This window comes from Aricia agestis, chromosome 3, assembly GCF_905147365.1.
Source record: "Aricia agestis chromosome 3, ilAriAges1.1, whole genome shotgun sequence".
NCBI classification, from domain to species: domain Eukaryota; kingdom Metazoa; phylum Arthropoda; class Insecta; order Lepidoptera; family Lycaenidae; genus Aricia; species Aricia agestis.
In genome coordinates this window covers 16,511,471-16,539,009 of record NC_056408.1, presented here as the reverse complement: position 1 = coordinate 16,539,009, position 27,539 = coordinate 16,511,471, and the positions used below count along the sequence as shown (strand labels likewise).

Below are 27,539 nucleotides of genomic sequence, written 5' to 3'. Positions count from 1 at the left end.
AAATAATAAAACGAGCGAATAAAAAATTACTTTGCGACTGATGATGAACATACTGTTTTAATAACATGAGCGGTATTAATTGGACTAAGTGAAAAATAAACTAAACTTACGACTAATATTGATTTAAGTATAATAAAATCCAAAACGAGCTTACAAAATGTGGATTGCGATTAATCTATTTCAGATATTAAAATTCTATCCAAGCGACTGTATTACTAAGTGAGCGACTGGAAATACATAGCGGGCAACTTCAATATTAAATATAGATTCAATTTTTCTAAGTGAGGTTATTTATTACGAGCTACTAAAACGATCATTTTGAGCAAACTTTTGTGAGCTGCTTTATTAATAATAATTGGTTACTGATATTCTATTTGAGGCTTTATATTTTATATTTTGATACGTGTTTTAATGAAAACTACATATTGTTAAATGCGTGCGAATTCGAATAGAGGCGGGGCGACGAATCGTTGCAGTCAGGTGAGTGGTGCTGCTGACCAATACGACTTTTTTGGGTTAGGTTAGATGAAACCACGATGGCTGAGCTAATTAGCCATCGTGGTTATTTTTTTGTAAACCACCCAGAAGTAGGAGCCCCGTGTAGCGGGGCTCCTACTCGAATATACGTCGAATCATAATTAAAGCCAGTTGTTTTTTTTTTGGTATAGGTCGCCATTAAAATTTTACCCATTTCTTTAACGTTCTGTTAAGGATTATAATTTGTGTAGTTTATTAATGATTTTTATATTTAAACGGGGTTTTTGGTATTCGAAACACTTCATTTAAGATAAAATGCCGCTCAGTATAAAAATTATATTTGCCAAATATTGAAATAAATGCAGGACGTAACGTTGACACTCAAACAGATATTAGGTCGCTCAAAAATTATAAAGCTGCTCATTTTGTATTTTAAGTAACTCAAATAAATAATTTCTAAGCTGCTGTTCTGTTAATTTCTCGTCACTCACTCTCAGTCGCTCAAATAGTAATTCTATAACCCAAATTTAGTAATTTTGACACCTAAAACTGTAATTTACAGTCACTCGATTAAATACTATCTTTTTAATATACATACCTAAATGTTGGCAAATTACGTGCTATGTTAACAATGTTTCCCAAACAAACGATTTAGTAGTAGATCTCATTGAACGCGTTCCTACTGGGATGTAAATCTCGTTTTGTTTCAAATGGATTTCATAATCTTCTTTTAATCACGATTAATAAATCTAAGTTTATGTAACGTCACGCGATGATTTTACATTGTTTTATCATTTTGGAGTCTAGTTTCGTTATTTTATCAACAAAAAAGCAAGAAACGATGCGCTTGCGCTGTGTTTCGTCGAGTGAGTGAGTTTACCGGAGGCCCAATCCCCTATTCCCCTCTCTACCCTCCCTAAGGAAGGGAAGGGAATACCTTCCCTTCCTTACCCTATTAACCTATTCCCTCTTAAAAGGTCGGCAACGAACCGGTAGCTCTTCTGATGCTGCGAGTGTCCATGGGCAACGGAAGTTGCTTTCCATCAGGTGACCCGTTTGCTCGTTTGCCCCCTTATTTCATTAAAAAAAAAAGAAGTTAAAACTCGAATATTAGGCGTTCAGAAGATAAAAATCGAATTTGCTGTGAACGAGTTTAGTTTATGTTGGTCAAATGCAATTCACTGTTATTTAAAACGTATTTATACGTTTAAAACCGGTTTAGTGTGCGCTAAGCGCGTTTAATTTCTTTAGTGAAATCGCACCTACTTGGAATCGTATGAAAAACGGAATATAGTACAATAAAGTTTCTAGGGAACTTATTTGAGTCCAAGATTAATAATAATTATTTTAAGAAAAGTCGCAATTATAGTAAAAAATTCAATGTGATACTTTAGTTTAAAAAGTTGTAATTTATGTTATGCCGCGTATAGCCGCTATAATTAATGTTATGTAGTTCCAAAAATGGCGCATTCGAGCTAGCGCCCTTAAATCAAGTCACATCAGTCGTCGGTTGGGACGCCGATGAAATGTTTGAAGTTCGATATCTTCAGTGGGTACGAGTACAAGTGGATGGCTCTTTTTTTCTTCAAACAGTGAGGATATTTCCTCACAACCCACACGATGCCAATAATAAGCGCTGCTACCAATAATAAGTATGTAATGACATACTGGTGTATATCATGCGCTGATATTATGATAGGCGACGGAAATTGTTTTTCTCACTCCTTCTGCTCGGCAATCTCTTTATCGATTATTTTTGTTTCACGTGCTGTAGACTGGAACAGATTTGGAGTGTAGTTGTATGTTAAATTTTCCTTTTTTGTTTACTGGCGCTGTACTTGCAACTTCTTCTAACTTCAAACGGCTGTTGTAACGATTATGCGCGTATATCGTTAAGTTATTCGACTGAAGTACACATCCTTGTGGCAGCGATACTATTTCCGATGACGTCATAGTATGTGAGGACACGTCACTGTCGCAATTGTTTGGTTAAGTACACGTATCGCAGCATATGACGAGCCACTTATTCGACCAATGCAACTCGAGCCACGCGTCCTTGCATGACGCGCTTTCGTCGTCACAGGTCTCGAGGTTTTGATGTGACAGTAATTTCGCTTCGCATGAAGCTCCGTTGCTATTCAAGTCAAAAATTGTAAATAGTAACCTTTCTTGTACACCTTTGTCCTTTATTCTAACCACTATCATGTCCCTCACAAGCCTGTCTTCTTCTTTGAACTCGCATAGTTTGGTTTGTTTCTTTAATTCTGTTACATAGTGCTCAAAGGTCTCTCCTTCGGCTTGCGCCATGTTAAAAAATTTATAACTATTGGCGATTAAGTTTTTTCTCAGCTTTATGTGCTTTCCAAATAATTCCAAGAATAGAATAGAATAATTATTTATTTGCAGCTATTACTTACTATTACAATAAGATACAATAAAAATAACTTAAATTATGATAATATTACAACAAAATAATGACAATAAAATTCCTAAATAAATCAGCCGCAAATTGGACCAAGCTCGGCAGTGTTGGCACACCTAGCAGGTATCCAACGCCGGTCTTCCGCTTGACCCATTCCGTGACCTCACAGCCGTTTTTCTAAGATCTTTACCTTTAGATCTTCCATCGACGTGATATCTATAGACCTCCATGGCGTCATCACTCATCGCCCGCTAAATTCAGAAACAACGCTATTTTTCTCTTCTCCGACTTTTCTGTCAAGCCCGCAGCTTCGATGTAATTTAAAAACTTTATTTTAAACACATGAAAGTTTTCTGATGGCCCTGATAAAATCAGATTTATTGGTGGCCTTATGCCCTCCATCTTTGCGTATATTTTTACACAATTTTGGCTGCTTCTTTCTCCTCTCTGTTTCTCCCTGTCGTTTTCTTGAATATTTGGCACTCACCATCTATTATTTATTTTTTGTTTTTTTACACCTGACACCATGTTTTATATGAGTTGAAAATAAAAGTCCTCTTGTAGCAAGCCATCTTTTTATTCTAACCTCTTCTATATCATATATGTTACAATGTTGCTAGCACCATCACCTTATTAAACCCTAATTGAAATAGGGATATGTTGCCATATACAACAAAGTTACTACTAAAAGTAGGTACTACTAATTGTATATTCTGTGACCAGAGTCCGAATCCGACCGGTGCGTTAGCCGCCATATTGGCTTTTAAGGTTAAGCCTATGTTTCAAAGAGGATATAAACTACGTAACAAGAGGTCGGACTTAGAAGAAAAAAAATAAACATCGCAATATTCAATATTATAATATGTACTTATTACAGTACAGTTTTTATGTATTTTATTTATAAACGAGCTTTTGCCAGCGGCTTCGCTCGCGTTAAGAAGTATTATACAGGGCTACATGGAAAGTCTCATTTCTGATTGATTTGGTCATATAATTAGGTCCGAAACCTAACCGTTATGGAGATATTGCATTTTTAGAATTTTTTTCGAAATTCCCAATTTTTTGGCTTTTATGCCGATTTTTTTGAGACTGGAGCACCGGAAGTCCATTTTTTTAGTAAAAAAATAAGTCAATTAATAAAAGCGATCAATAAACATTAATCTACTATTAGTAGGTTAATAAACCTGTTAGCAGGTTAAAAAAAACTGCCCTACAAGAGTTAAAGTACCAGAGGGGGCATTTGTAAATTAAACAAAAAAACTGTATTATTCAATTATGTAATTCGTTTTCAAAATGGCATCCCCCATTTCTTATGCACATTCGCATTCTTTTTCTTAAAGTTCGCAGGTTCCTCCTCATTTCGTCAGCCGCATTAATAATTTTTTCTCTCAGGATATTGATATTTGCGATCGGTGTCATTTCGTCGTATACAAGGCTTTTCATGTGGCCCCATACATAAAAATCCATCGGCGTTATGTCTGGGCTCCTCGCCGGCCATGCGATGGGTCCGCCTCTTCCTATCCATCGATTTGGATAATTGTCATCCAACCATGCTCGCACACTTCTTCGGTAGTGTGCTGGGCAACCATCATGTTGAAAGAACATGTTTCTTCTTAATGAAATTGGTAAGTCCGTCATCAAGAGGGGTAACTCCTCTCTTAAAAAAATTTCATAGGTTTCGCCATTCAAATTATCAGGCAGAAAGTATGGTCCTACCAAGTGATTCGATATTATACCCATCCATACATTTAAGCTAAATCTCCTTTGTGACCCTTTTATTATTTTTTTATTAGGGTTTCCTTTGGATTTAGGAGCCCAATAATGGGAGTTGTGGTAGTTAGTGATGCCATCTCTATCAAACTTTGACTCATCTGTCCACAGGACATTCGTAAAAAAAAATGATCTTCGATGTCTGCATTGAGCATTATTCAAATATTATAATGTACTTATATATCAGTATGCAGTTAATTTGGAAAATGTATATATACAAGGTGTAACAAAAATAAGTGATAATACTTTAGGGTGTGTATGTGTTCCTTATAGAGAGTTTACTGTGAAAGTAGCAGCGCTGCTGCAGCGCTGCTGCAGCTGTGAAAGTAGAACTCTCTACAAGGAACACGTACACACCCTAAAGTATTATCACTTATTTTTGTTACACCCTGTATATATATAATTCCAAATTAACTGCATACTGATATACATTATATTTTCTATGAAATAATAATGATGTATCTTTTTCATATTAATATAGTTGAAGTCTATGATAAACATCATTGGTTTAAGTTGTAAATTGTTGTACAAATATGCAAATAATACTACGACATGCTTCGTATTAGAACATGGTACTTATGACATAGTTATGGTTTCCTTCAATTTATCAATTTACGGTTATATTTAAATTTTACAATGGCTTACCTTTCGTTTTTCAATAATTAATAATCCACTTAATTTACAATTTTTGTAGGAGTTGCTACAAAATAATTTTCACAAACTAAAAATCGAACTTTAAGTTTTAAACTTCCTCTTCGTTTTTTTTCTCGTGTAGTTTATAATATTCTTTGGAACCCAATTTTTTTTCGTTTGAAACTTTCGTCCACCTGCTATTTTTGACCATAATTACCTTTAGATTTTATTTTTTACAAAAATTATAACAAAATTGTTGAACCTTTAATTCTCTACATGTGTGATCCTTGTAATTTTCATCGTACCATCAATATTAATTGTTATACGTACCATCAATATAATTAAGTTTATTTTTCTTTTTCAGGCAGTCATTTTCCCAAGAAAAGGTTACACCATGGACAACCTGATCAAAAAGGATGCAGCTAGTCCAAATCCACAGATGAAAGCAAAGGTCGTCCCATGGGTTGACGGATTCAGAATATTACAAGAAGTTTTTCCAGAGAATTCGAAATTGATATGTTGAATTCTGTACTACTTAGCCACAAATTGTATTAGATAATAGGAGTTTCAGTTAGGTACATCGACTCGTCTGTGAGTGCAACAAAATAATATTCTCATTTATCGATAATATTATAATGGCATAGGCATAAAGGCTCAACTCCGGGGCAGAGTCGAAGCAACGCGTCATGATTTTTGCCAAATCATCTCTATAATTGTTGTAATATATTTTCATAGCAGTAATCTTCACCTTAATATAATTAAACCATAGAGCTGAATATGCTGTAGTCAAACAACATGAGGCATCGCGACGTTTCTCTGCCCCAGTGAGGTTTGGACTTTGGGCCTAAAATGTTTGTGCCCTCGTCCTATCTATCATTTAAATCTATCGCATTTAAATACGAATAGCTTCAGGCATTGGTGTGATTCGAACAAGAAAATTTTAGAAATGTTGTAGTTGAATAATGTCTTACAAAGATGTCTAGAGTTTATTTGCAAAGCAAACAGTGATGCTTATCAATTATTATAATTATTATTATGGTGTTTAGGACGATATTTCAACAGAATCTCATATTTCATACAGTCCATGCACATTATAAGGTGAAATAAACTACTTCCATCCAATTTTGATGTATGATCTGCTGCTTATGTAATAGATATAGACGATAAGGAAAATGCCATGAGCAAGTCGAACTCACGCACGAAGGGTTCCGTATCATTATAACGTATCAAATATAGCCAAAAAATTGTCTACATCTCAACGTATGGGGTACAAAATTTTACTTCACCTATACTTATGATTCATAGATCACTGAGACCGGATTATATGCAACATAAAAAGCTTGTTATATCCATGCAAATACATATGCATGAAAAATGCTTAAAATATGCAAGAAAATTAGCAGATTATGCAAAATTAAATGACAAATTTTATGAATCCCCAAAAATAAAAAAGTAAGTACTTATTCATGTTTTAATAACACGACAGTATTCAGACATTTCCGTCGTATGTAAATGTCCCAGGAAAGTCAGTAACTATCTATGAAGACACAATTTTTTTCCGGAGTGTTTGTACTTACCAAAAGCTCCGGAATTTGGTGTGTACCATGAGATAGACACCAAATTTCACAAAAATAAAATTAAACTGCAGATCAATGAGCACGCACAACTCACAAACTGTATGAACAAAATATAACAATCTATATAATTTTATGCGTAATTATTGGTGGAACGACTTTGTTGTAGGCGAGCGCGAAGTTCTTCTGTCTCTTTCATTTTATAATCGTACCTGTCAGCTAAAAGACGCGCACGGCTACTGAACCGCACTCGAAATGCAGTAAAAAGTAACAACTATTACTCAATAGCCCTTATGTTTTGTAATTGTTATTCAATTTGGTAGCAATTTGGAACGCGGGGTGAGTGAAAAACTTGTGAATGTACCGATAATTTTCATCATAACTAGATCTTAGGTAAAATATGCTATTACCGCTGAGAATGGCTAAAATATGCAAATGCATATAATCCGGTTTCTACAGATCACTATAGTAAGTTTGCCAACATTTTACAATGGAAATTATGTTTACAATTATTATATTATTAGTGCTAAAATGTATTTTTTTTTTTCAATATTTAACAGTACAAATAAAGTACAAAGTCTTTGCTGAATGAGTTTACGATATTTTTTTTTTCTCAGTAATCTTTTATACTCAGATTGAAATGTTTAATAAAATATGCATAAGTATTTATAACATTATTAAAAGCTGCGACACTGGTCTCGAGACACATTATAAAGAGTGTAAAGTGTGTACTGTGTTATGTGTATGTGTCGCTTCTATAGAGTTTACTGTGAAAGTGGTACCGACAATTTAGATGTTGGGGCGCTTGCCCATACAAATCACACAAAAAATGCTCTTTCAGCGCTGCTACTTTCACAATGAACTCTACTATACATGGTATAATAATACAATGTATGCAGTATATGTCACACACCCAAAAGTGTTATCACTTTTTGCTACACGGTACACCCTGTAGGTATAATGTCGTATCGTAGCGTAGTGGTGACATATTTTAAATGCAACACGTGGTTTCACATCGTCGATTTCTAGCGAGGCATAAAGTTAATGAACATTCATCAATAGAACAGAGGCTATGTGGTCGCTGATAGAACACATCCACAATCCACATACCATAATAAAGCGTTTTAAACATAAGTAAGCTTACATAATTGTAACACAAAATTATTGCACAAATTATATTACCTGTTCACTTGTGTGTGTTGACGCTATTAAAATCCTTGAGTCGGAGTCATTAGCAATTAAATTAACGGCGAATCCATTTTTGGATCAAAAATTTGATAGAGTCAATACATAATTTAATAAAACCTTATTATTTTTTACAGTTCAGTATTATAGAGTTAAGCCAAAGGTTGTGTTGAATAGTTAAATATTTAAATAGATGCGATATTTTTTATACATAATCAACTTTTATGAAATAATAAACTCATATCAAAACTACAAAAGTAATTCTGATAGCAGATGCTTCCGTACCATTAATTTTTAGTTTTTTAACGTCCGAAAATGTAGTGTTTACACCTGTTAAAAATCATAATTTAAAAATAAATTATATTAGTGAGTTAATTGTTTTATTTATAAATTACAAAATGTATCTGAGATATTTTTTGTAAGCCTAAAGGTACCTGGATAGCGAATGAAAACGCTGCGTGCTCCAAATTGTATGTCATTCAATTGCATACTACTGGTCACAAAACTAGTAGGTATCGAAATAATTATCATCCCCCCAAAAACATAATAGTAAAAATGGAGAGCCAAGTTCCATACAAACATTATTCTTGTCTTTGGACTTCGCCGTAAAAAGGATAGAGATCTAAATGAGTGCCAAGTTCTATGGAAATGAAATACAGGGTGCAATTAAACCTTCCTGCCAAATTTTATCCAGGACTTAGGTATCAATAGGAGAGTCCATTTAACCAAAAAAAACTTGGATGTTATTTTTTAATGACATATTATTTTATCCCATTTAAAATCGTTGCAGAACGGTCACTGGGGGCGATAGATATGAGAGGGGGTGACCCGGGGGCAGACGCGTGCGCGGGGGGCACATCATACGCGGGCGACGCGTCGTGTCCATTAATTGTAGTGTTTTTAGGATAACTTTCGTAAGCTATTTTTCAACATTTTAGTACTGAGTGATTATAAAAGAAAAAATATGTATTTTTATTTTTAACAAAGATCAACATAACAAAATTTGGCAGGAAGGTTTAATTGCACACAGTATTTGGTTCCTATAAGTGAAATATGTATGTATAGGAACTAAATATTTCATTTCCATAGAACTTGGCACTCATTTAGATCTGGAACTTGGCTCTCCCATTTTTACATTTATGTTTTTGGTGGGATATCATTACTATTTGTAAAGAAAACTTTCCGAGCAAGGGTAGACACCTTAACTTTCCTAGTTCAAACATACATAATATTCGACTATATTCAATCGCAATTCGCAACCTTAAGGACCTGTTTCACCACTTCCCGATAAGTGTCGGATATTATGCTTTCCGCAACTTATCTGGCAGATCCTTCATCCGTCAGATAAGTTGTGGATAGCCTATCTAAAACTTAGCAGGAAGTGTGAAAATAGCCCCTAAGGCTTGTTGAGTATCAGTCGAATAAAGCAAAGAAAATCCAAGCGAATGGAAAAAGCAACTACCATCAGGAGTCATTGGAATAATACGGTAGGTATAACACAAGTGTATTTCCAACCATTAACTATAAAAAGAGCCACGGAGGTGTCAACCGAACACATAAAAGATTATAACATAAAAATGGCTATAAAAGACAGGAACGATAAAGTCCTAAGCCACATGGCGGGTAGATTCGACACAGAACGATATCTCTTTAACACCCTAGAAACTCCACCCAGCTTGAGTGACCCCTCTCCACCAAGCCAATGTCACAACATCTAAAGGCAAAGGGTGGAGCAGCATAAAATCTAAGGAAATCGGAAAATGTCGGACCTACTGGCCGCCACACCGACTAGGACCTCACCGTACAAAACATTAATATTATTATTATGTAATTTATAAAACAATAAATATATATTTATTTATTATATGTATACTTAATATATTATAGTCTATTCTACTAAGTAAGTATATATTACTTATATTAAAAAAGAAAAAAAAAGTGTCCATGCCGTGATGGACCACAATTAGTTAAAATTCATAATATTATTTCAATTATCCTTGGTGCGAAAAATCTAAATAATAAAATAACAAAAAAAGGATATGGACGAACAGTCCATAGACGGCCACAATTTTATAATTAAAAAAAACCATTAACTAAGTATAGGGTACAACTTATTGTGCGGAGGTTAAGTGGCTATTCTAATAGCTGTCTAACAGACAGACAGAAAGACGGACGGACGGACGGACAGACAGACGGACAGACGTGTCTATTTTCGGGACTCAAACAAATCTCCATACCAAATTTAAGAACAATCATCAAACAGTTTGGGTGTGAAGAGGTCACAGACTGACAGACACACTTCATAAAGTCACCTTCTATTCATTTCATTAAGTTTCTTCACTCCACAAATAAATATTTACGGGAAGCTCTCATTACCCATCCAATGAACGTGATTTTTTGGCCTCTTTTCCTCAAAATCAGGTGGACGAAAGTTCCGAACAAAAAAAAATTAGGTACCTTTAAACGAGGTGCTTAAATTAAATAGTAATTCAAATATAGTTGTCTCGCTCATAAATAGTGTGTACTCTTTCTAACATTAAGTAAGCGTTTCCCGCCAATGTTTGTCGCGATTTTTAAATTTATTTGAATTTGGATAGATTCAGAAAAATCTTCTCCGTGTTAGCACAATAATTGTTAAACTCGCTTTTGTATTAAAATAAACCTAAAAATTTTGTTAAAATGAGTCAGAAAAAGTACAAAAAGTGTGAAAAACTGAATGGGACGTAATATCGATGAAGAAAACTACTTATTAGCAAGATTTCCCACCAACAAGCTACGGTAAGTAAAATTTTAGTACTAATGTTTAAGATATATTTTAAAATTGAAAGCAAAATATATTTAAACAAAACGATACGCGCCAAAACTCGTTTATCGCACGGGAAATGTTTAAATATTGATGCTCATGATATTACAGGTAATCTGTTCTATTGTAAGTTAAAAGCTAAGTACATAAACACAATAGGCATGATGACTTTTTTTTTTTTCTTATCGGTAATTGAAAGACACTTAAAAAATAGAAACATCGTTGAAATAATGACTCTGATAGCTTAAAAATTCACCAAGATATGACAGTTCAAATACCTCATTAAAAAGACCTGCCCGAAACGCTCCATACAAAGTGCTACGAAAGTATGACGTCAGTCTTTCGTAGTTTGTACGCATCAGGAGACAACTTTGTTCAACAGGTTAAATATTGCGTTTATGAAAGTGGTTTCATAACAAAAGTTGCTTTTAATTGCATAAGTTATCGAATTGTATACAAATATTAAGAAATTTAATTGAAAAAAAAATCGACTTGAATATCCAACTTTGAAGGCGCATAAATAACAAAAAAATACAAATGAAATTTTGAAATTTTGGGAACACTTATTTTTTAACGTGATTTCTTTATTTTAATAACGAAATTCGCTAATCTTTGACCTTGTCATCATCCCTATTGCACTTTCATTCAAAGATACACATATATATATTTTTTTTTTTTTTTTTTTTTTTTTTTTATGCTTGTACACCTGTCACGTATCTTTATTTATAGTAAGTAATGTTATTTCTTTGTTCTTTCTTTTTTCTGTCTATTATTTTTACTGTTGTAGCTGTTGTAGTCATAATTATTTATTGTTTATCCCTGCATGTTATGTTGTGAAGTCACTCTTTGGCCCCTGCAGAATACCAGTGCAGCAAGCTTGCTTGCTGCGTATAGCTGAGCTGGGGCCAATTTTTGACATCACATAACATATACCTATAATTATAATTGTACATAGCTTAAGTCCTTTTAATTTTTTATTTTCTATTCTGTATATGTTGTGTGTTGGAATAAATAAACGTATTCTATTCTATTCTATTCTATATTACAGTGGTAAACTATAATTCAGGTTATAGAAAGAGAGAAGATATGAATCAGTTTTGAACGCCTAAACCACCGAACCGAAATTTAGCATGGAATTGGAGATACTTTTTATCCCGAAAAAATGTACGGTTCCGCCGCGATAAACGAGTTTTGGCGCAACGGAGTCGCGGGCGTCATCTAGTGCACAATACGTGATATTGCGCAATAAGATTGAGGAGCAATAAGATTGTCTAGGGGCCGATTGTTTTTGACGAGATGGCGCTAAAAAACGACTGATATATTTATAATAAAGCATCTGACAGGATCGATGGTTATGAGGATTATGGTAATGATGAAAGGTCAAATAGAATCGCTGATCATGCTCTCGTTTTTATGATACAAGGCTTACATGTACAGTATAAGCAACCAATCGCCCATTATTTCGTCACGGGGACCGTCTCTTCAGAAAAATTAGTTGTCCTTTATATAGGCTTACTATAGTCGATATATCGGATATGCCGATCGGTGAGGGGCTTGAAACTCCCCTTCACCCCAAGCGAGTGCGCGTGTGGCAACGGTAAGTACCTAGTTTTATTTAAAGTTAGTTGTACATACATATTACTGTCATAACTTGCAAGTATAATTACAAATAAATCATTTTGTAGGTCTAGATCTTAAAAAGAAACACAGCACCTCATTTTTTCTTTTTATCTCTAAAAAGATAGGGACCAACTACACAGATTATTGTTTCAGGATTTTGGAATGTGGCCAATCAGCCACGAGGACGCCATCGATGAGTTGTGGTTGGTGAGTGCTTGGCGTCTGCTGCATCAGCGAGGCCGCCCGCGCCGGCAACGTATGTATCTTGGCATCCTTTTTTTTTCTTACATCTAAATAAATAAATCTAAGGCGAAGAGGTACCAACTACAATTTTTTTGTTTTAGGTTTGTCGAATGTTTCCAATCAGCCCCGAGCTCGCCATCTACAATGCCGCCCTCGTCATTGACAATGCCGCCCTCGCCGTCAATGTATGTATTTTGGTTTCCTTTTTTTTCTTACATCTAAATAAATAAATCTAAAGAGAATAGGTACCAACTACAATTTTTTCTGTTTTAGGTTTGTCGAATGTTTCTAATTAGCCCCGAGCTCTCCATCGACAATGCCGCCCTCGCCATCAATGTACGTATCTTGGCTTCCTTTTTTTTCTTACATCTAAAGAGAATAGGTACCAACTACAAAACTTTTCGACAATGCCGCCCTCGCCATCAATGTACGTATCTTGGCTTCTTTTTTTTTTCTTACATCTAAAGAGAATAAGTACCAACTACAAAACTATTTTGTTTTTGATTTGTCGAATGTAGCCAAACAACGAGCACGCCATCTCGGTCGCCGATAGTGCGATCTCTTCCTCGCCCCCGTCAGATCTTAAATGATGATGATAATATAATCTTTGAATTACATATAAGGTTAGTAGCAACTAGTTTTAGCTCGGTTGAAACTTTTGAATTTGTCAGACCATGTTCATAACCTGGTGGAGACCAAATATCCAAGCCTATTAATTATTTGTTACAGGAAGCGATGAAAGCTCTGACGAGAGCGAGGGTGAGAGCGAGGTGACTCCATTGATTCCGAGGGCTTATAGAAGCATTATGGAGACACCATCTGACGACGATGATGATGAGCCTGCACCAGTTCCCACAATTATCAATACGCCCGCTACTAGTAGGCACAGTAGCACAGCGCCTGCTGGGGTGGATGGTGGGTCGACGGAGACGTACCAGCCAAATAGCTTTTACCAATTTGGAAAACGTTTGCAAATCCTCCAATTCCACCAGAATCGAGGAGGGAAACATTTTCCGGAAGTAACGGTCCAACAATTCCACATGACGAACCATATTATAACGAACGAATATCTCATTCGTGTCTATATGGGATCGTCAGTTTATGGAGTTAATTGCGTTGGAAACGAACAGATACGCTCAGCAGGTGGCACAAGAGATATACGGGCTAATGATATAATTCGTAGATATAAAATGAAAAACAAAATGTCAGCCAAATTGGGTATCAATCGAATCAGAAAAAGAGAACCAATTAACAACATATCGCGAATTCAGACTCTTCATGCCGCAGAAATTGAATCCTTCTTTTGTCGAGATGACGTCAGCAGAGCAACAGCTGGAAAGCAGGAGACCAAGACAAAACACAAAAATAAAAAAACAAAAACGCTACCTTATTGATTCCATGCTAAAATTGCATATGAAGTACAAACAAGAAGGAGGGAAACTTTCATATGCAACTTTTACAAGACTGAAACCCTTTTATGTACAAAGACCAAACATCAATGACAGAAACACATGTGCCTGTACCAGACATTCAAATCTGTCTTTTAAAGCCAACAAATTGAAAGTACTTCGTTTAATAGATACCGACAACCTTTCCGAGCTCGTTAAACAGATTGCGTGTGATAGTAGTTCTAAAGATTGCATGCATTCCACGCGCATCACATGCAAAAACAAAGTGATAGATATAAAAAAATTTGATGAAGATAAGCAGGTACAATGGTTTAAATGGGTATTAAAAAAACATTCATACACTAAAGCCACTAAAGAAGGACCTAAAGAAATGATCACCAAGAAAGTGACTAAGGAATTGGTTACTGGCAATATTAAAGAGCTTGTCTCAGATTTTCAACAGGAGCTAAACTTATTCAAAAAACATTACTACAATATACTACACCAGTACGGAAAGTTCAAAAACTGCACTGAGAATCTAAGACATGATGAAATAGCGATAATATGTGACTTCTCCGAAAATTATACGTGTAAATTGTCGGAGCAAGTTCAATCAGCACACTTTGGCTCTAGTCAAAATCAATTCAGTTTACATACGGGAGTTATATATACCAAAGACAGTCAACCAACATCATTCTGTACTATTTCTCCATCAACTGCCCACGATCCCGGTGCTATATGGGCCCATTTGAATCCCGTCATTGATTACGCCAAAAGTATTTGCCCCATGTTAAGAGTTATTCATTTTTTCTCGGATGGGCCCACAACCCAATATAGACAAAAGAAGAATTTCTTTTTGTCTAAAATGATGTCTGAAAGTGTTTTTGAATATGCAACATGGAATTTTTTCGAAGCCTCTCATGGCAAGGGGCCTGCGGATGGAGTTGGCGGATCGATCAAAAGAAAACTAGACCAGTTAGTAGCCTATGGCAATGACATACCAGATTCAAAAGCAGCCTACAACATCCTACAAGCACAGAAATCAAAAGTTAAGCTTTTTTACATCACGGAGGAAGCAGTTCGTACCATACAAGAGGCGATACCATTGAGTTTTGTAGCGGTAACAGGCACAATAAACGTTCATCAAATAATTACAAAAAATGAGTACGCTGCAGTATATTACAGATGCGTTTCGTGCTTTTGTGGTCCTGAAATGATGAAAGGACTCTGTAAGTGCCATCAGGTAAAATTGCACCATTTTATTGATAATAAATGTACTGTTACTCAACAAAGAAGACTTGAAGAAAATAAGGGAATAAGCATAAAGAGAAAACGTAAAAAGTCCAATCATACCCAATCAGAATCCTCTGAAAGTGATATTGATATCACATATGCGAGTTCAGACCTCGACGAGGCTGCATTTGACGACGAAAACACATTTTCGGAAGAGATCACACTGAAACGAATTATGAAAAAAATACTTCACCATGGAATAGCCAACTTGAAGATAGCAGCCATAAAGAAAACATAGAGCAAAAACCAAAACCAAATACTAGTCACACCAAAGAAAATGTTAAGAGTTTCAAAAATTAAAATTCTGTCTAATAGTTACCGTCATCTTAAACGAAATCTTAGACGAAAAAACAGGTAAATTAAAGTTAAAAATGACATCACCAGTTCGGCTGACTACTATACCAGAACAAGAATTGAAAACTAAGACTTTACCAAAGTCAACACAAGAACAGACTGAAACAATTGAAAAGGGAATAAGACTTGAACTGAAGACTGATAAAGAAGAAGGAAGATTACCTGAAGAAATAATGAAACACAATGTAAGCGAAATACCTGGATCTGAAAAGGAACAAAGATTTAAAATGAAGACTGAAAAACAAGAAAGAGAACTACCTGACAACAAAATAAAACATAACAAAAGCAGAACACCTGGATCTGAAAAGGAAGAAAAACTTGAAATGGAGATTGATAATGAAGAAAGCGAACTACTTGACGACGTAATGAAACATAATGTAAACGAAATACCTGGATTTGATGAGGAACATGCACTTGCAATCATGAAGTCCGGAAAATTTGTACTGGCTAGATTTTCCAGTAAGAAAAATAAAGAATATCGTTTTGTTTGCAGGATCGAAGATATGTCACACGGCAAAATTGTAGTGCAAGGGTTTAAGTCGTCCAAAAAGATGAAAAACATTTATGTTGCCATAAAAAATGATATTTCAATAATCGAAAATAGAGATATTGTCGAATTTCTTAGCCAACCAAAAAAAAGAAGGAAACTACTACATTTTTCCTGCTGACATTAATGTAAAAGAAATTTAAATATGTTACCCTGCCTCCTTAGGGTGCGTTGCACCAACTTACTTTAACTATAACTGTAACTTTAACTATAACTATAACTTTAATTATAACTGTGCAAAATGTCAAATCTTTGGTTAAGGATGCCATATCTAACGATAACCATTAAAGTTTAATTTTCACAGAGCCAGTACTGGCTGCCAATAAGACTGGCAGCCAGTACTGGCTTGGTATATGCCGCGTGTGAACAGTTTGGCCTGGCTTGAAAAACTGTTCACACGTGGCATATACCAAGTCAATACTGGCTGCCAGTCTTATTGGCAGCCAGTACTGGCTCTGTGAAAACTATACTTAACCGCTCAAACTAACTACTAACGAAATTTTTTCGTGTAAATTTACAATGGATCACAGTGTTGTTATAATAAATATTTTTCCTGTCGATTTTTATGGATAATTCAAATTTTATACTGTAACTGTAGCTTTAACAAAAAATTAAACGCAACAGACATCTGTCAAATTCCGTGGTCGAAGTAAAGGTTAAAGTTTGGGTTAAAGTTTAACTTTAACCACGCCTCTGGTGCAACCCACCCTTATATTTTTTTAAAACTTATATGTTTTTTTAAACTTAAATTTAATTAAATAATTACTATGAGACTAGAACAAGTGTTTCATTTTACGTTACTTGATTCCTTAACTTTTTGGTATAATGCCATCCTTAGTATCGATAATTTCCTGACGTTTCTTGACGAACTGATTTCTTGACAATTTCCTGACGGGACACTTTTTTGAGAAATAGTCTTATGTGATTGTACAACGGACACATAGATACACACCCTAAAGTACAATCACTTTCTGTTTCAACCTCTATAAGTGTTAAAGGTAATAAATAATCACACCGGAAACGTTTTAGCGGTTTATTTTACAAATAAGTTACTATGGTACCTACCTAACTTACTAAGTACAATATTGCAATACAAAAATTTTACAAGATCTCACTTTACGTAATGATACCTACAAATAGTGCATTAAGGATCTAGATTCTAGAATATTACAGTTACTATTTCCAATAAAATATGAAGTGATACCTATAATAGATATATATATTTTTAAATACAATATACATACATACTTCTTGTTTACAAGATGGATTGGATTTAAGATTAATAACAATTTACGTAACATTGCCATACGCGTTGTAATTTTCAGTATAATAGTGCAAAGCGCGCCACCTCGACAAGTACACCTCCATACTGCTGATTGGAGTTTTCCAATTAGCAGTATGGAATAATAATGTTCTCGACCTGGCAAAGACGAGAGCAGGAGGTGCGATGAGGAGGGCTTCATACTGGTGGAGAAGAAGAAGCCCAACGCTTGCAAACATCGCGGCACCGCACCCTTTGTGCCTGAGCTGCGTCTGCGGAGCGAGGTCCCCGCATTGCCCCTGTACATATCCCGCCTGCACTGGGTACATGGATGTCGAGGACGTCGTGGACTACATCCAGAAGAAGACGACACTGCGCGCAAGGTATTTATTATATTATGTTACATTTAAGGTATCTGTCACATGGGCCTCTGATGCCTGAAATAAAAATGTTTTGATTTTTATATGGCGCACTTGCCGTGGTGGCGCGCTTTGCTATACTCACTATATACAAAAAAATAATAAAGTACTTGTAAGTTGTAAAGTAGGTGGCTTTACTATCTACGCGGCACTGCAACCGATTAAAATCAAACAAAATGCCGCTTTATGACCTAGGCTTAACCTAGACTTAACTAGACCAAATTACTTAGGTCCGCCAATTGTCAATTTAAGAAAGTCCAGTTCAGAAAGCAGCAATTAATTTGAATTTTTGTCGGTCACCACCACATCGGAAAGCCACCTTTAGGCTGATTTTTTCTCACGCTGACCATGACGCACCGACAGCAAAATTTATGAAATATAAGGGCAGATCGCCGCGCTATCACAGTAAGACTTAATTCAGCCTTAAGCACTCGGCCAGAAACGGTATGTATTGGTATAGATGTGCTTGGCACTGCCTCACCACACGGTGAATGTGATCAAGGCATAATATTATGTACTTGACTTAACAAACAAACTGTCATATTTTGGGGACAAGTAGATCCTACTTGGCATACGCTAGTGTCGCGATAATCAGAATATAAAGTTCCAGAGACATTTCTGTCGACAGCGAGCACGAGGTCTTACGGTCGTACTCAGAAATATCAAACTGATTTTTTTAAACTCTTCATTAAAGTTTATTTAATATTTCACGTCCCTGGGTGCGACCATAAAATCTCGGCTCCTTAATTTGTTTTGATTGCGGAAACTGATACGAAGTTCGACTCACCTAGTTAGTTGATAAAAACTCCAAGTCAATAGATAAACCATAGTAAAAAAAAACATCAGAAACAGTTCAATTACATCCGCAACATCAAAAAAAACAATAAAAATGGAAGAACCATTAGCTTCTATTGGTAATACGTATCTACTTTACTCGAGTTTTACTAGTAGTCAAATGTAATGTGTAACGTTAGATATAAAAGGTCAAAGTTCATTTTTAACTTGTTTTTGAAAGCGGAACCTACAACTATTTTTGGTTAAAATGACTTCAAAACGTTACAAAATAGAGTATCACAAAGTCATGATAAGTCGACATCGGAAAATTCTTGGAGCGGATCAGAGAATTTCGATTCAGATTTTGAACTCTCCTCTCTGGACATAGAATCTATATTGCCGTCCTCCACCGCGTCATGAATATTAAGGTTATCGACTTCGGAAACGTCCAAGTTCAAATCACTCTTAGTCCTTCCATTGTGACCTCTAGTATCGTCGGAGAAATCTTTGGGAATGTTGGAATTAAGATCACTGGTTTTCACGACATTCTCATTGTGAATCCTTTCGTTAACATTTTCGTCTTCAGTTGCGGAGTTTTGCACATCTAGAGTCACATACCTGTCATCCTGTGTCCTATCCTGTATGTCTGAGTCTTCATCTATGTCGAACTCGTCTAAGTCTCTTTCTGTCTCATTCGGAGTGACAATGGATCTACATTTGGATGGTGATAAGTTTTGTACTGCAGTTTTTGACACGGTTTTGAACATTTGTGATATGTCCTCTGTGGAAAGTTTCAAGGCATTCTCCCAGCCTATCAAGGTTTGCGTGTGTAGATTCACCTGTCTATCTGCCAGATCTAGAAGGATGGACTTGACCTCTGCCCTCGTTTTTGGAGTCCAATCTGATAACTCAGAACGCAATGCCTCTGATGCTTGCTCTAACCTGAAAAAAGAATTTTATAATATAATATTTTCAATATCCGGTCACATATCGTGGAGTTTTTACATTGACCTATCAAGGGCCCGATCTATCTTTTTAGCCGCTTCGAGCAAATATAATTTTCGCAACCCTTTACATACAGAAAACCATGTAAACCATAGGCTAATTTTGTTGGGAGGTAAAAGGGGGGAATATTATTAAGGTGCTCCCTTACCGGGAGCATTCGCTTGTAATGTAACGTTACAAAGTCGAGTATTACATCAGTGAGGGTATAATGTTCCATTACAATTGAATGCTCGCGGTGAGGGAGCACCTTTAAGGAAATTACGTAAATTTTCCCACTATCCAACCTGAATAGGTTGAAGGTAGAAGGTAAAATTCTCTGAGTTGGCGGATGGCTTATGGCTATGTTGGAAGATAGGAAAAAGTCAATTTTGCGGGCCCTCATTTTTGCCGCTCTTGGCAAATCGACTCGCTACCCCATAGCAGACTTGGGCATTATTCGAATAACTTGTTATCTAGATAATTATTCGAATAAAATTTTATTCGCAATATAATTACTCGAGAAAAATTCACGAATAAATTATTCGTAAATAAATTTCCTACAAATAAATTATTCGTGATTTTATTCGTTATTTTAAATAACTCTATATTAATACGCGAGCGCAAAACTTTGGACCCATTTTTACGAAAAATGCGGAAATGAAATCGAATAGTGATAGTTTATATAGAGAAGGAGTGCATCGAGCTAAATATTGTTTTAAAATTATTATGCTTTTTTATACATTTTTAATAAATAAAACATTATACACACCAATGTGCACACTTCCACCTTTTTGAATGACAAGCATATTATACTCATGATTTGGTTTATGGTTGAAGTCTGTGATCAAATTGACTATGAATAGTAGTTTTTTTTATTGAATCTCAAACACGAAAACATTATCTTTGACAACTATGCACCATGGTAACCGTTATCGGTTACCATGGTGTCTACTTTGTTTATAATATTTTTCCATTAATATTATCGTGATGACTACAAGATCATTGCGAACTAATAGCGTGTTTTGGTAAAATTGCTAATATTCTGGGTACTCTCCCCAGTTATTTGAAATCTGTTTACCAGAGCGGTGCGGCTAATCAAATCACAAGTATTATATTGTGGTATTTTTGGATCTTTAAAGTGTGTGGTTTGTTCATCGAAACTTTGGAGTTAGAGAGTTTGGACTCTCAGGATGATTTTCAGTCGATTGGTCGAGATGTAAAAACTACATTAACTTTGTTAGATGGCAAGTTTTTTAAGTATGACTCTTCATCTTCGAATGGAAAAAGCATTCTGATGATATGTGTGAAGTGTGAACCTAAAATTATAAAAATTAAAGGTTGTCCAAACTCGTCGTCAAACTTTTTTAACCATTTAAAAAGAAAACATGGGGATGAAGCCATTGCTGAATATCACGAGTATGCCAAGCAGATGAAGCAAAAGAGACGTCATAGTGCCGACACTGGAAGAGGAATTTTTTTAACTTCAAAGTCAAACACAATTTCCCTAACAAACTTTGAACATGATTTGGTACTATTCTTCATTAATTCAATGATTCCACTGAATGCAGTAGAAGATCCATTTTTTATTACGATGTTAAATAATTTGGGGTTACAAAACCACGGAATAATTAATGTAATCAGCCGAAGAACATTGAGCAGAAGAATTGATTCTGAACATGCGCTGCAAATGTCCGCGTTCAAATCGATGTTAGAAGCTGCACAATATATATGCACTGTTGTTGATATATGGTCGAGGCGTAAACGAAGTTTTCTTGGAGTAACTGTTCATTGGATAGATGCGGATCTCAGCCGACAATGCAAAACACTAGCATGTAGGAGGTTTCCTGGAATTCATAATTATGAACGAATTGCCATAATACTTATGAAATTCACACCGAGTTTAATCTGAACTCCACGAAGATAGTCGCAACAGTTACTGATAATGGTTCCAACTTCATCAAAGCATTCAAAGAGTTTGGTGTATCAATTTTAAACTCTGATTCGATTGATTTAGAAAAAGATGATTTGGATGATGAAGGTGGTGACTTACGAAAATTGTAACATATTGTGGAATGCTGCTGGACGTCCCAAGGCAGCAGATATCATTCAAGGTGTTTTAGGACATACACTTAGCAAACCTGGCGTTACAAGATGGAATAGCTTATATGACGCTATGAAGCAAATTTACTCCATCAAAGACAAGAACATTCAACTTCATAGAGCTTTGTTTGTGACCGCGAATATGAATATATAAACGAATATATCACATGTTCATGTCCTATTGCCGTTGCTTTAAATATATGGACTTCTGATTCCATGTTTAATGTCTTTACGCAAGAAAATACAAAAATTAGAGAACATTCCATTAACCTATTGCCATGATTTAGCAGCAGCATACAGGCAAAGCGTTGAAAGAAGATTCGAGGAGTTTTTTCAACTGTTTACGCCTAAAGGTCAACATGCTATAATTGCGACGTTGTCCTATCCGAGATTTAAGAACAAATGGTTTAGTTGCATTACACCACACGAACAAAGAAGAATCAAAACATTATTTAAACATGAAATAGCAAAAGAAGTGTCCAAGAATCTTTCGCATTCTGAAAATGGAGTTGCTACTGATCCAGAAAACTCATTTTTTGATTTCGATTCAGACTCTGGAAGCGAAGCTGACACACAAAAGCAGTCACCAAAAACCAGGGCTGATGTAATAGTATCTCAATATTTTGCTGAAGAAGATAGCACTTTCAATGTTTTAGATCGCTATCCTGAAATAAATACAATACACCATTGCCTTCATCTGCATCAGTAGAACGTGTTTTTTCTTACGCCACTATGATAAACCTGCCAAAGTCAAGCAGATTGTCTGACAACATGTTTGAAGAAAGAGTAGTGACGAAAACGAATATTAAGAAATAATTATAACTAGTGCAGCGCCTAGAGGTTTAGAACTCCGAAAATTGTTTCAGTGAAAGATTTTTTAAAGTTTCATTTTCTTTTTTACATTTTCCTTTTTAATTTTCCCTTTTTTTCTTTTTTAATTTTCATCTACTATAACGGAAATCGGAGGTTTGCATGATTTTTACGCTCTAGGCGCTCCACTAAACTGTAAATACAATATTATGATAATTGAAAGAAAATAAATATTTGATTTAAATTCCATTATTCCTTGTTTTATTTTTATTCACTATCCGACTAACGAATAAAAAAAAATATTCGTCATTCGAATAATTTTCCTTTGAATAAAAGAAATTATCTATTATTCGTGAATAACCAAATAGCAATGTATTCATTCGTTATTCGTCATTCGAATACATTTTGCCCAATACTGGGCAGTATTGGGCAAAATGTATATAGACGGGCCCTGGACCTATGACTCTTGTTCCTTTTCCTAGTGTACGAAAAAATTGCCCTTTCGGTTTGTATCGAAGCTGTGGAAATGAAATAACCCTGATACGTGATCGGACTTATAGGACCCGCTTCGGCAGCCATTTTAATTAATTGTTTGTTTCTTCGGCGAGATTTGAACCTGCGACCTGCAACTGGCGCTTCGCCAGTTGCAGGTCGCATGTAAAATAATTATGTAAAGCGTAATACAAACCTGTTGTGTACATCGTCCGCTGAATTAGTGCCAGACACATAGGCAGCTGAAAAAAAAACATAATAAATTATTAGCAATCTTTTATCAAACTTTATATGATAATTCGCTGCTGTTTAGCATTCGTATACTATTCCACAAAACACGGGTTTTGAGGTAATTATGCAGTTTAATTATTTATGCCTCTGCTCCATCTGCGTGTTTAGGCGGTAATTAGCACGTTAATCAGGATCGTACGCAAATGTAGCCAACGTTTTAACGTGTTAATGTATTCTGCCGTCGTAAGAAAAAAGTGCACAACTAACATTTTTTTAAATTGAGTTATACAATACATACACATACATATTTAGAATCAGAAAAAAAGGCACATCTGCTCAATTTATTGTAGAATTTTATCTTTAAGGAATTCTCAGATACAGTAGGCTCAAAAGGCACAAATAAGACTAATATTCATGTTTTATTGAATGAAAAGGCACATTTATCATTACATTGAAAAGGCACAAATACGTAGATGTGACTATTACTTCATACAGATTTTTACTAAAAACTACTTTGAAAAGTCACACCTGCAACATAACATAAAGAAAGGGCTCAAATGCCAGATGTGCCCTGTCTACTTAATTAATGATCCATGCATATCTCAATTAATTAACGTATAACAGGCAAAAATATCCCGTTGTGCCTTTTCTTTAAATTATTTACGATTAGGGGTGAGGAAAGGAGGGCAGGGTTTAATTGAAACGCGCCAGTTGTGCCTGCGACGTCGAAGCTTAACACTTATGTGGCATGTCATAATATTTAATAATTTAAGTAGGAATATGATACACACTATAAAATTATTAAATGCTTTTATTTAACATGCTTGAGTTGCTCTGTATGTATGTATTGTATGTATGTTACGGTGGAATTTTGGAACTCAATTTTGAAGTAGAAATTATATTTAACCAATTGAGCTGAAGTTTTGTATACACGTTTAGTTTGAGTGACAATGCATGATACGATATATACAATTTTTTGTCAAAGGCTCCGTCCCGTTTCCCTCCTGTCCGTTTTCAATTAGAGTTTTGTTCCTGTAGGTGATAAAAGGTTACATGAAGTTGGCAAAACACTTGTGATTTTGTGGCTGGATAACTGCGCGGCCCAAAACAAAAATTGGGTGTTTTTTTTCCTACTTAGAAAATTTAGTCAATTCCAAGGGTGTAAAAATTGAAAGTGTTCTGCTGCGTTATCTGGAAGTTGGTCATACTTTTATGGCTGCCGATGAATTTCACTATAGAGTGGAGCAACCACTTAAGAAGAACAAGCGAGTGTATGACTTTAAAGATTTTTGCAGGAAAGCTTTCGCTGATACTGGTTCGAACACCGTGGTGAAAAAAATGACAGTCCAGGATTTTCACTATTTTGAAGACTGCTCTTCCTCGTATAAATTACAACATTCAGTGCCGCGAGCATTTATCATGTAAAATATTTAAAAAATATATTGTCTGAAATCACTTTTCGGCGAGGGGGCAATTTGATGTTCTACAAGAACAGCCATGACACTGAAGAGGAAATTGGATTTCTTGAGAGTTAAAAATCTTAAAAAAGCGGGTACGGCCTTTGCCTGACTGATTGAATGTTAGTGATCAAAAAAACGCAAAAATAGCGTTAGATTGGCTTCAAGGGTCATCTTCTTCTTATGACATGCTAATTTCAAAATGGTGAGACACCTTTGACCTCCGCAATAACAATATTAAGGAATGCACCTACGTAGAGTATTGTCATAAATTTGCGGCGCTCAAATTGCCCAACGATAGGAATTGGTGAGTTTAGAAAATTAAAACATGAAAGTTTTAAAAACCCTTGTACTTAATGTCTTATAATGTCTCACGACACAGGTTATCCTAGTGTGAGAACTACAGTTAATCATATTTTGGTAATGTAAACAGCAATAAATGACACTGTAATGTTTTTTTTTTTTTTAGAAATTTTGTATGTTTTTGCTGAAATAAAGAATTTTAATTTTAATTTTATTTGAATTTAATGATACTTTTTCCTTTATTCTGTATTCTTTGTTTAGTACCTAATGTACTAAACTTTAATCTAATATATAAAATTCTCGTGTCACAGTTTTCGTAAACTTTAATCTAATATATAAAATTCTCGTGTCACAGTTTTCGTTGCCATACTCCTCCGAAACGGCTTGACCGATTCTCATGAAATTTTGTGAGCATGTTGAGTAGGTCTGAGAATCGAACAACATCTATTTTTCATACAAAAAAAAATATAAAAAATTATATGGCAAAACAACGTTTGCCGGGTCAGCTAGTATATTATAAATAATAAAATGATAAAAGTAAAAACTCAATTTTACCTAACTTACTACTACTATTTCACAGCTCACTACTGATTTTGAGGTCGTGTGCCCAAAAGCAAACCGCGAATTCGAAGAAAACTTTCCCATAATTAAACAAAGGCTCCTAAAATTGCTTGCTGAAAGGGCAGAATCCAACAAAGTAGAACAATTAGCTTCAGGTAATAAACTATATTTTTATTATCATCGTACAGGCAGAATCACTCATGAAGGTTAGGTTTCTTCGTTTTAAGTGCTTATCTACAAAATTATATCCCACTTACATGTCAGGGAAGGAAAACAACGTGAGAAAACCGACACACCTCAGATTTCATATTTTGTAGATAAATAGTTAATCAATCAGTTACCTAGCCTACAATCAGCGATTCAATCTCTATCTGCTAACTTTGTACCAATTGACTAGCCATTAATAAAGTCTATGTGTTTCTTAAACAGTTGGTGAAAAACAAACGAACGTAGCCGCGTTGCTAGAGATAGTTACCCTACTCCGACAGATGCCCGTCATAGCTGTACCGAAAAAAAAAGTATGGAGGTTGTCAAGAGATGAGACAAGGAATGGTTTTGTGCCTCGCGTTGCAACATTGTGCATCCAGAGAGATATGCTCTACCTCGAAAAAGGTATTCCAAACCAGCCGTTTATCGTAGCAGTGTGACCATCCTGGGAACAAATACAACAATATGAGATTGTAATCACTGCAGAAATACGATACCAAGTACCTACAATTTGTGCGGCTATAAAGCACATGTACAATATGTACTGGGCTTTGGACTGTGCATACCCCTAAGTGGCCACACCGTGTTGGATGTTGATCCAACTCGCTATTTTCAAAATGAAGATTTATATGCTATCCTTGCTGTTAGAGAGCTGATCGTTCAGTGCAAGCTCAACAACAGCCGGTTCATCTAGTTCCAGAACCAGACGAGCCGGACAATGAACCAGTTGTGCCAGAGGAAGAGTTATTGCCGCTTAGTACTTTTAGTCTTGGCGGCCATTCAAGGGCTTCTAATACATCAAGACGTTGCATATTTAGCAATTGCCGCAATGCACCAAGTCATTCTGTATCGAAATTCATAAAGCTCCTTATGCTAAGACATCATAATTTCTATATCCCTTATCGTGCAAGGGTCTGTCATTCGCACTTCAGAATCAATGTATGGGAAGAGCAGATACTACAGGATAATCATCAAGATTTCAACCCTGACTTTATGGTAGACATAATAAACATTTATAAATGGGATCTTGAAACAAAACAAGATTTCGATAACCTAGATAGTTTTGATGACGATGAATTCCATTTTTGGACTTCTTTGACAAAAAATCAATTTAATGTCATTTTGGATCAAATCCCATCACTAACGGTTCCCAATATTTGATCTATCTCTGGTTTTGCCCTACTAGAGATAGGAATAGCTCACATTAGACAGTAGAGACATTATATTTTATGTCAATTCAATGTCAGCTGCGATCGGTTGTATGTCAAACCAGAGATAGATTGAATATTGGGAACGGCCGTAAGAGCGAGATCACGAAATCCTGCTACATGTTTGGGCATATATTTGTCAAAAATAAGAACTGGAGAACCTAATGAACGATTGGCAACATTATTTAAATTCTCGAGAAGAACGTTAGAAAAAAAATCATTTAACAAGATGTTTAACACAAGATTATGTCCCTCTTTACCTTGACATAGACCATTTAACAAGAGAAGAAGTTATAGCAAGAAATCTAAGTATTCCAAATGCATTTTTTGGAAATCAAGGTTCTAACGCTGTGATTATTTTAGATGGTACTTATATTTACCTACAGAAAAGCATGAATTTCTTAATTCAACGCAAAACATACA

General features: G+C 35.4%; 2 protein-coding genes across 3 annotated transcripts in view; one reads left to right on the top strand and one right to left on the bottom strand.

The window, feature by feature from the left end:
• Window positions 1-5,859, top strand: part of LOC121725556 (pyridoxal phosphate phosphatase PHOSPHO2-like) — a 114,640-nt gene extending 108,781 nt beyond the window's left edge. For both annotated transcript variants that reach the window (XM_042112567.1, XM_042112568.1), the window contains one exon: window positions 5,667-5,859. In XM_042112567.1, the coding sequence (XP_041968501.1) occupies window positions 5,667-5,825 (159 nt within the window). In that variant the 3' untranslated portion in view covers window positions 5,826-5,859. The remainder of the gene's footprint in view (window positions 1-5,666) is intronic.
• Window positions 5,860-18,395: 12,536 nt separating this feature from the next.
• The window catches only part of LOC121725651 (sorting nexin-7-like), a 147,598-nt gene continuing 138,454 nt past the window's right edge, over window positions 18,396-27,539 (bottom strand). The window contains exons 9-10 of the mRNA XM_042112685.1: window positions 23,346-23,391; window positions 18,396-19,705 (exon numbers count right to left, since the gene is read on the bottom strand). Of these exons, the coding sequence (XP_041968619.1) occupies window positions 19,069-19,705; window positions 23,346-23,391 (683 nt within the window). The 3' untranslated portion in view covers window positions 18,396-19,068. The remainder of the gene's footprint in view (window positions 19,706-23,345; window positions 23,392-27,539) is intronic.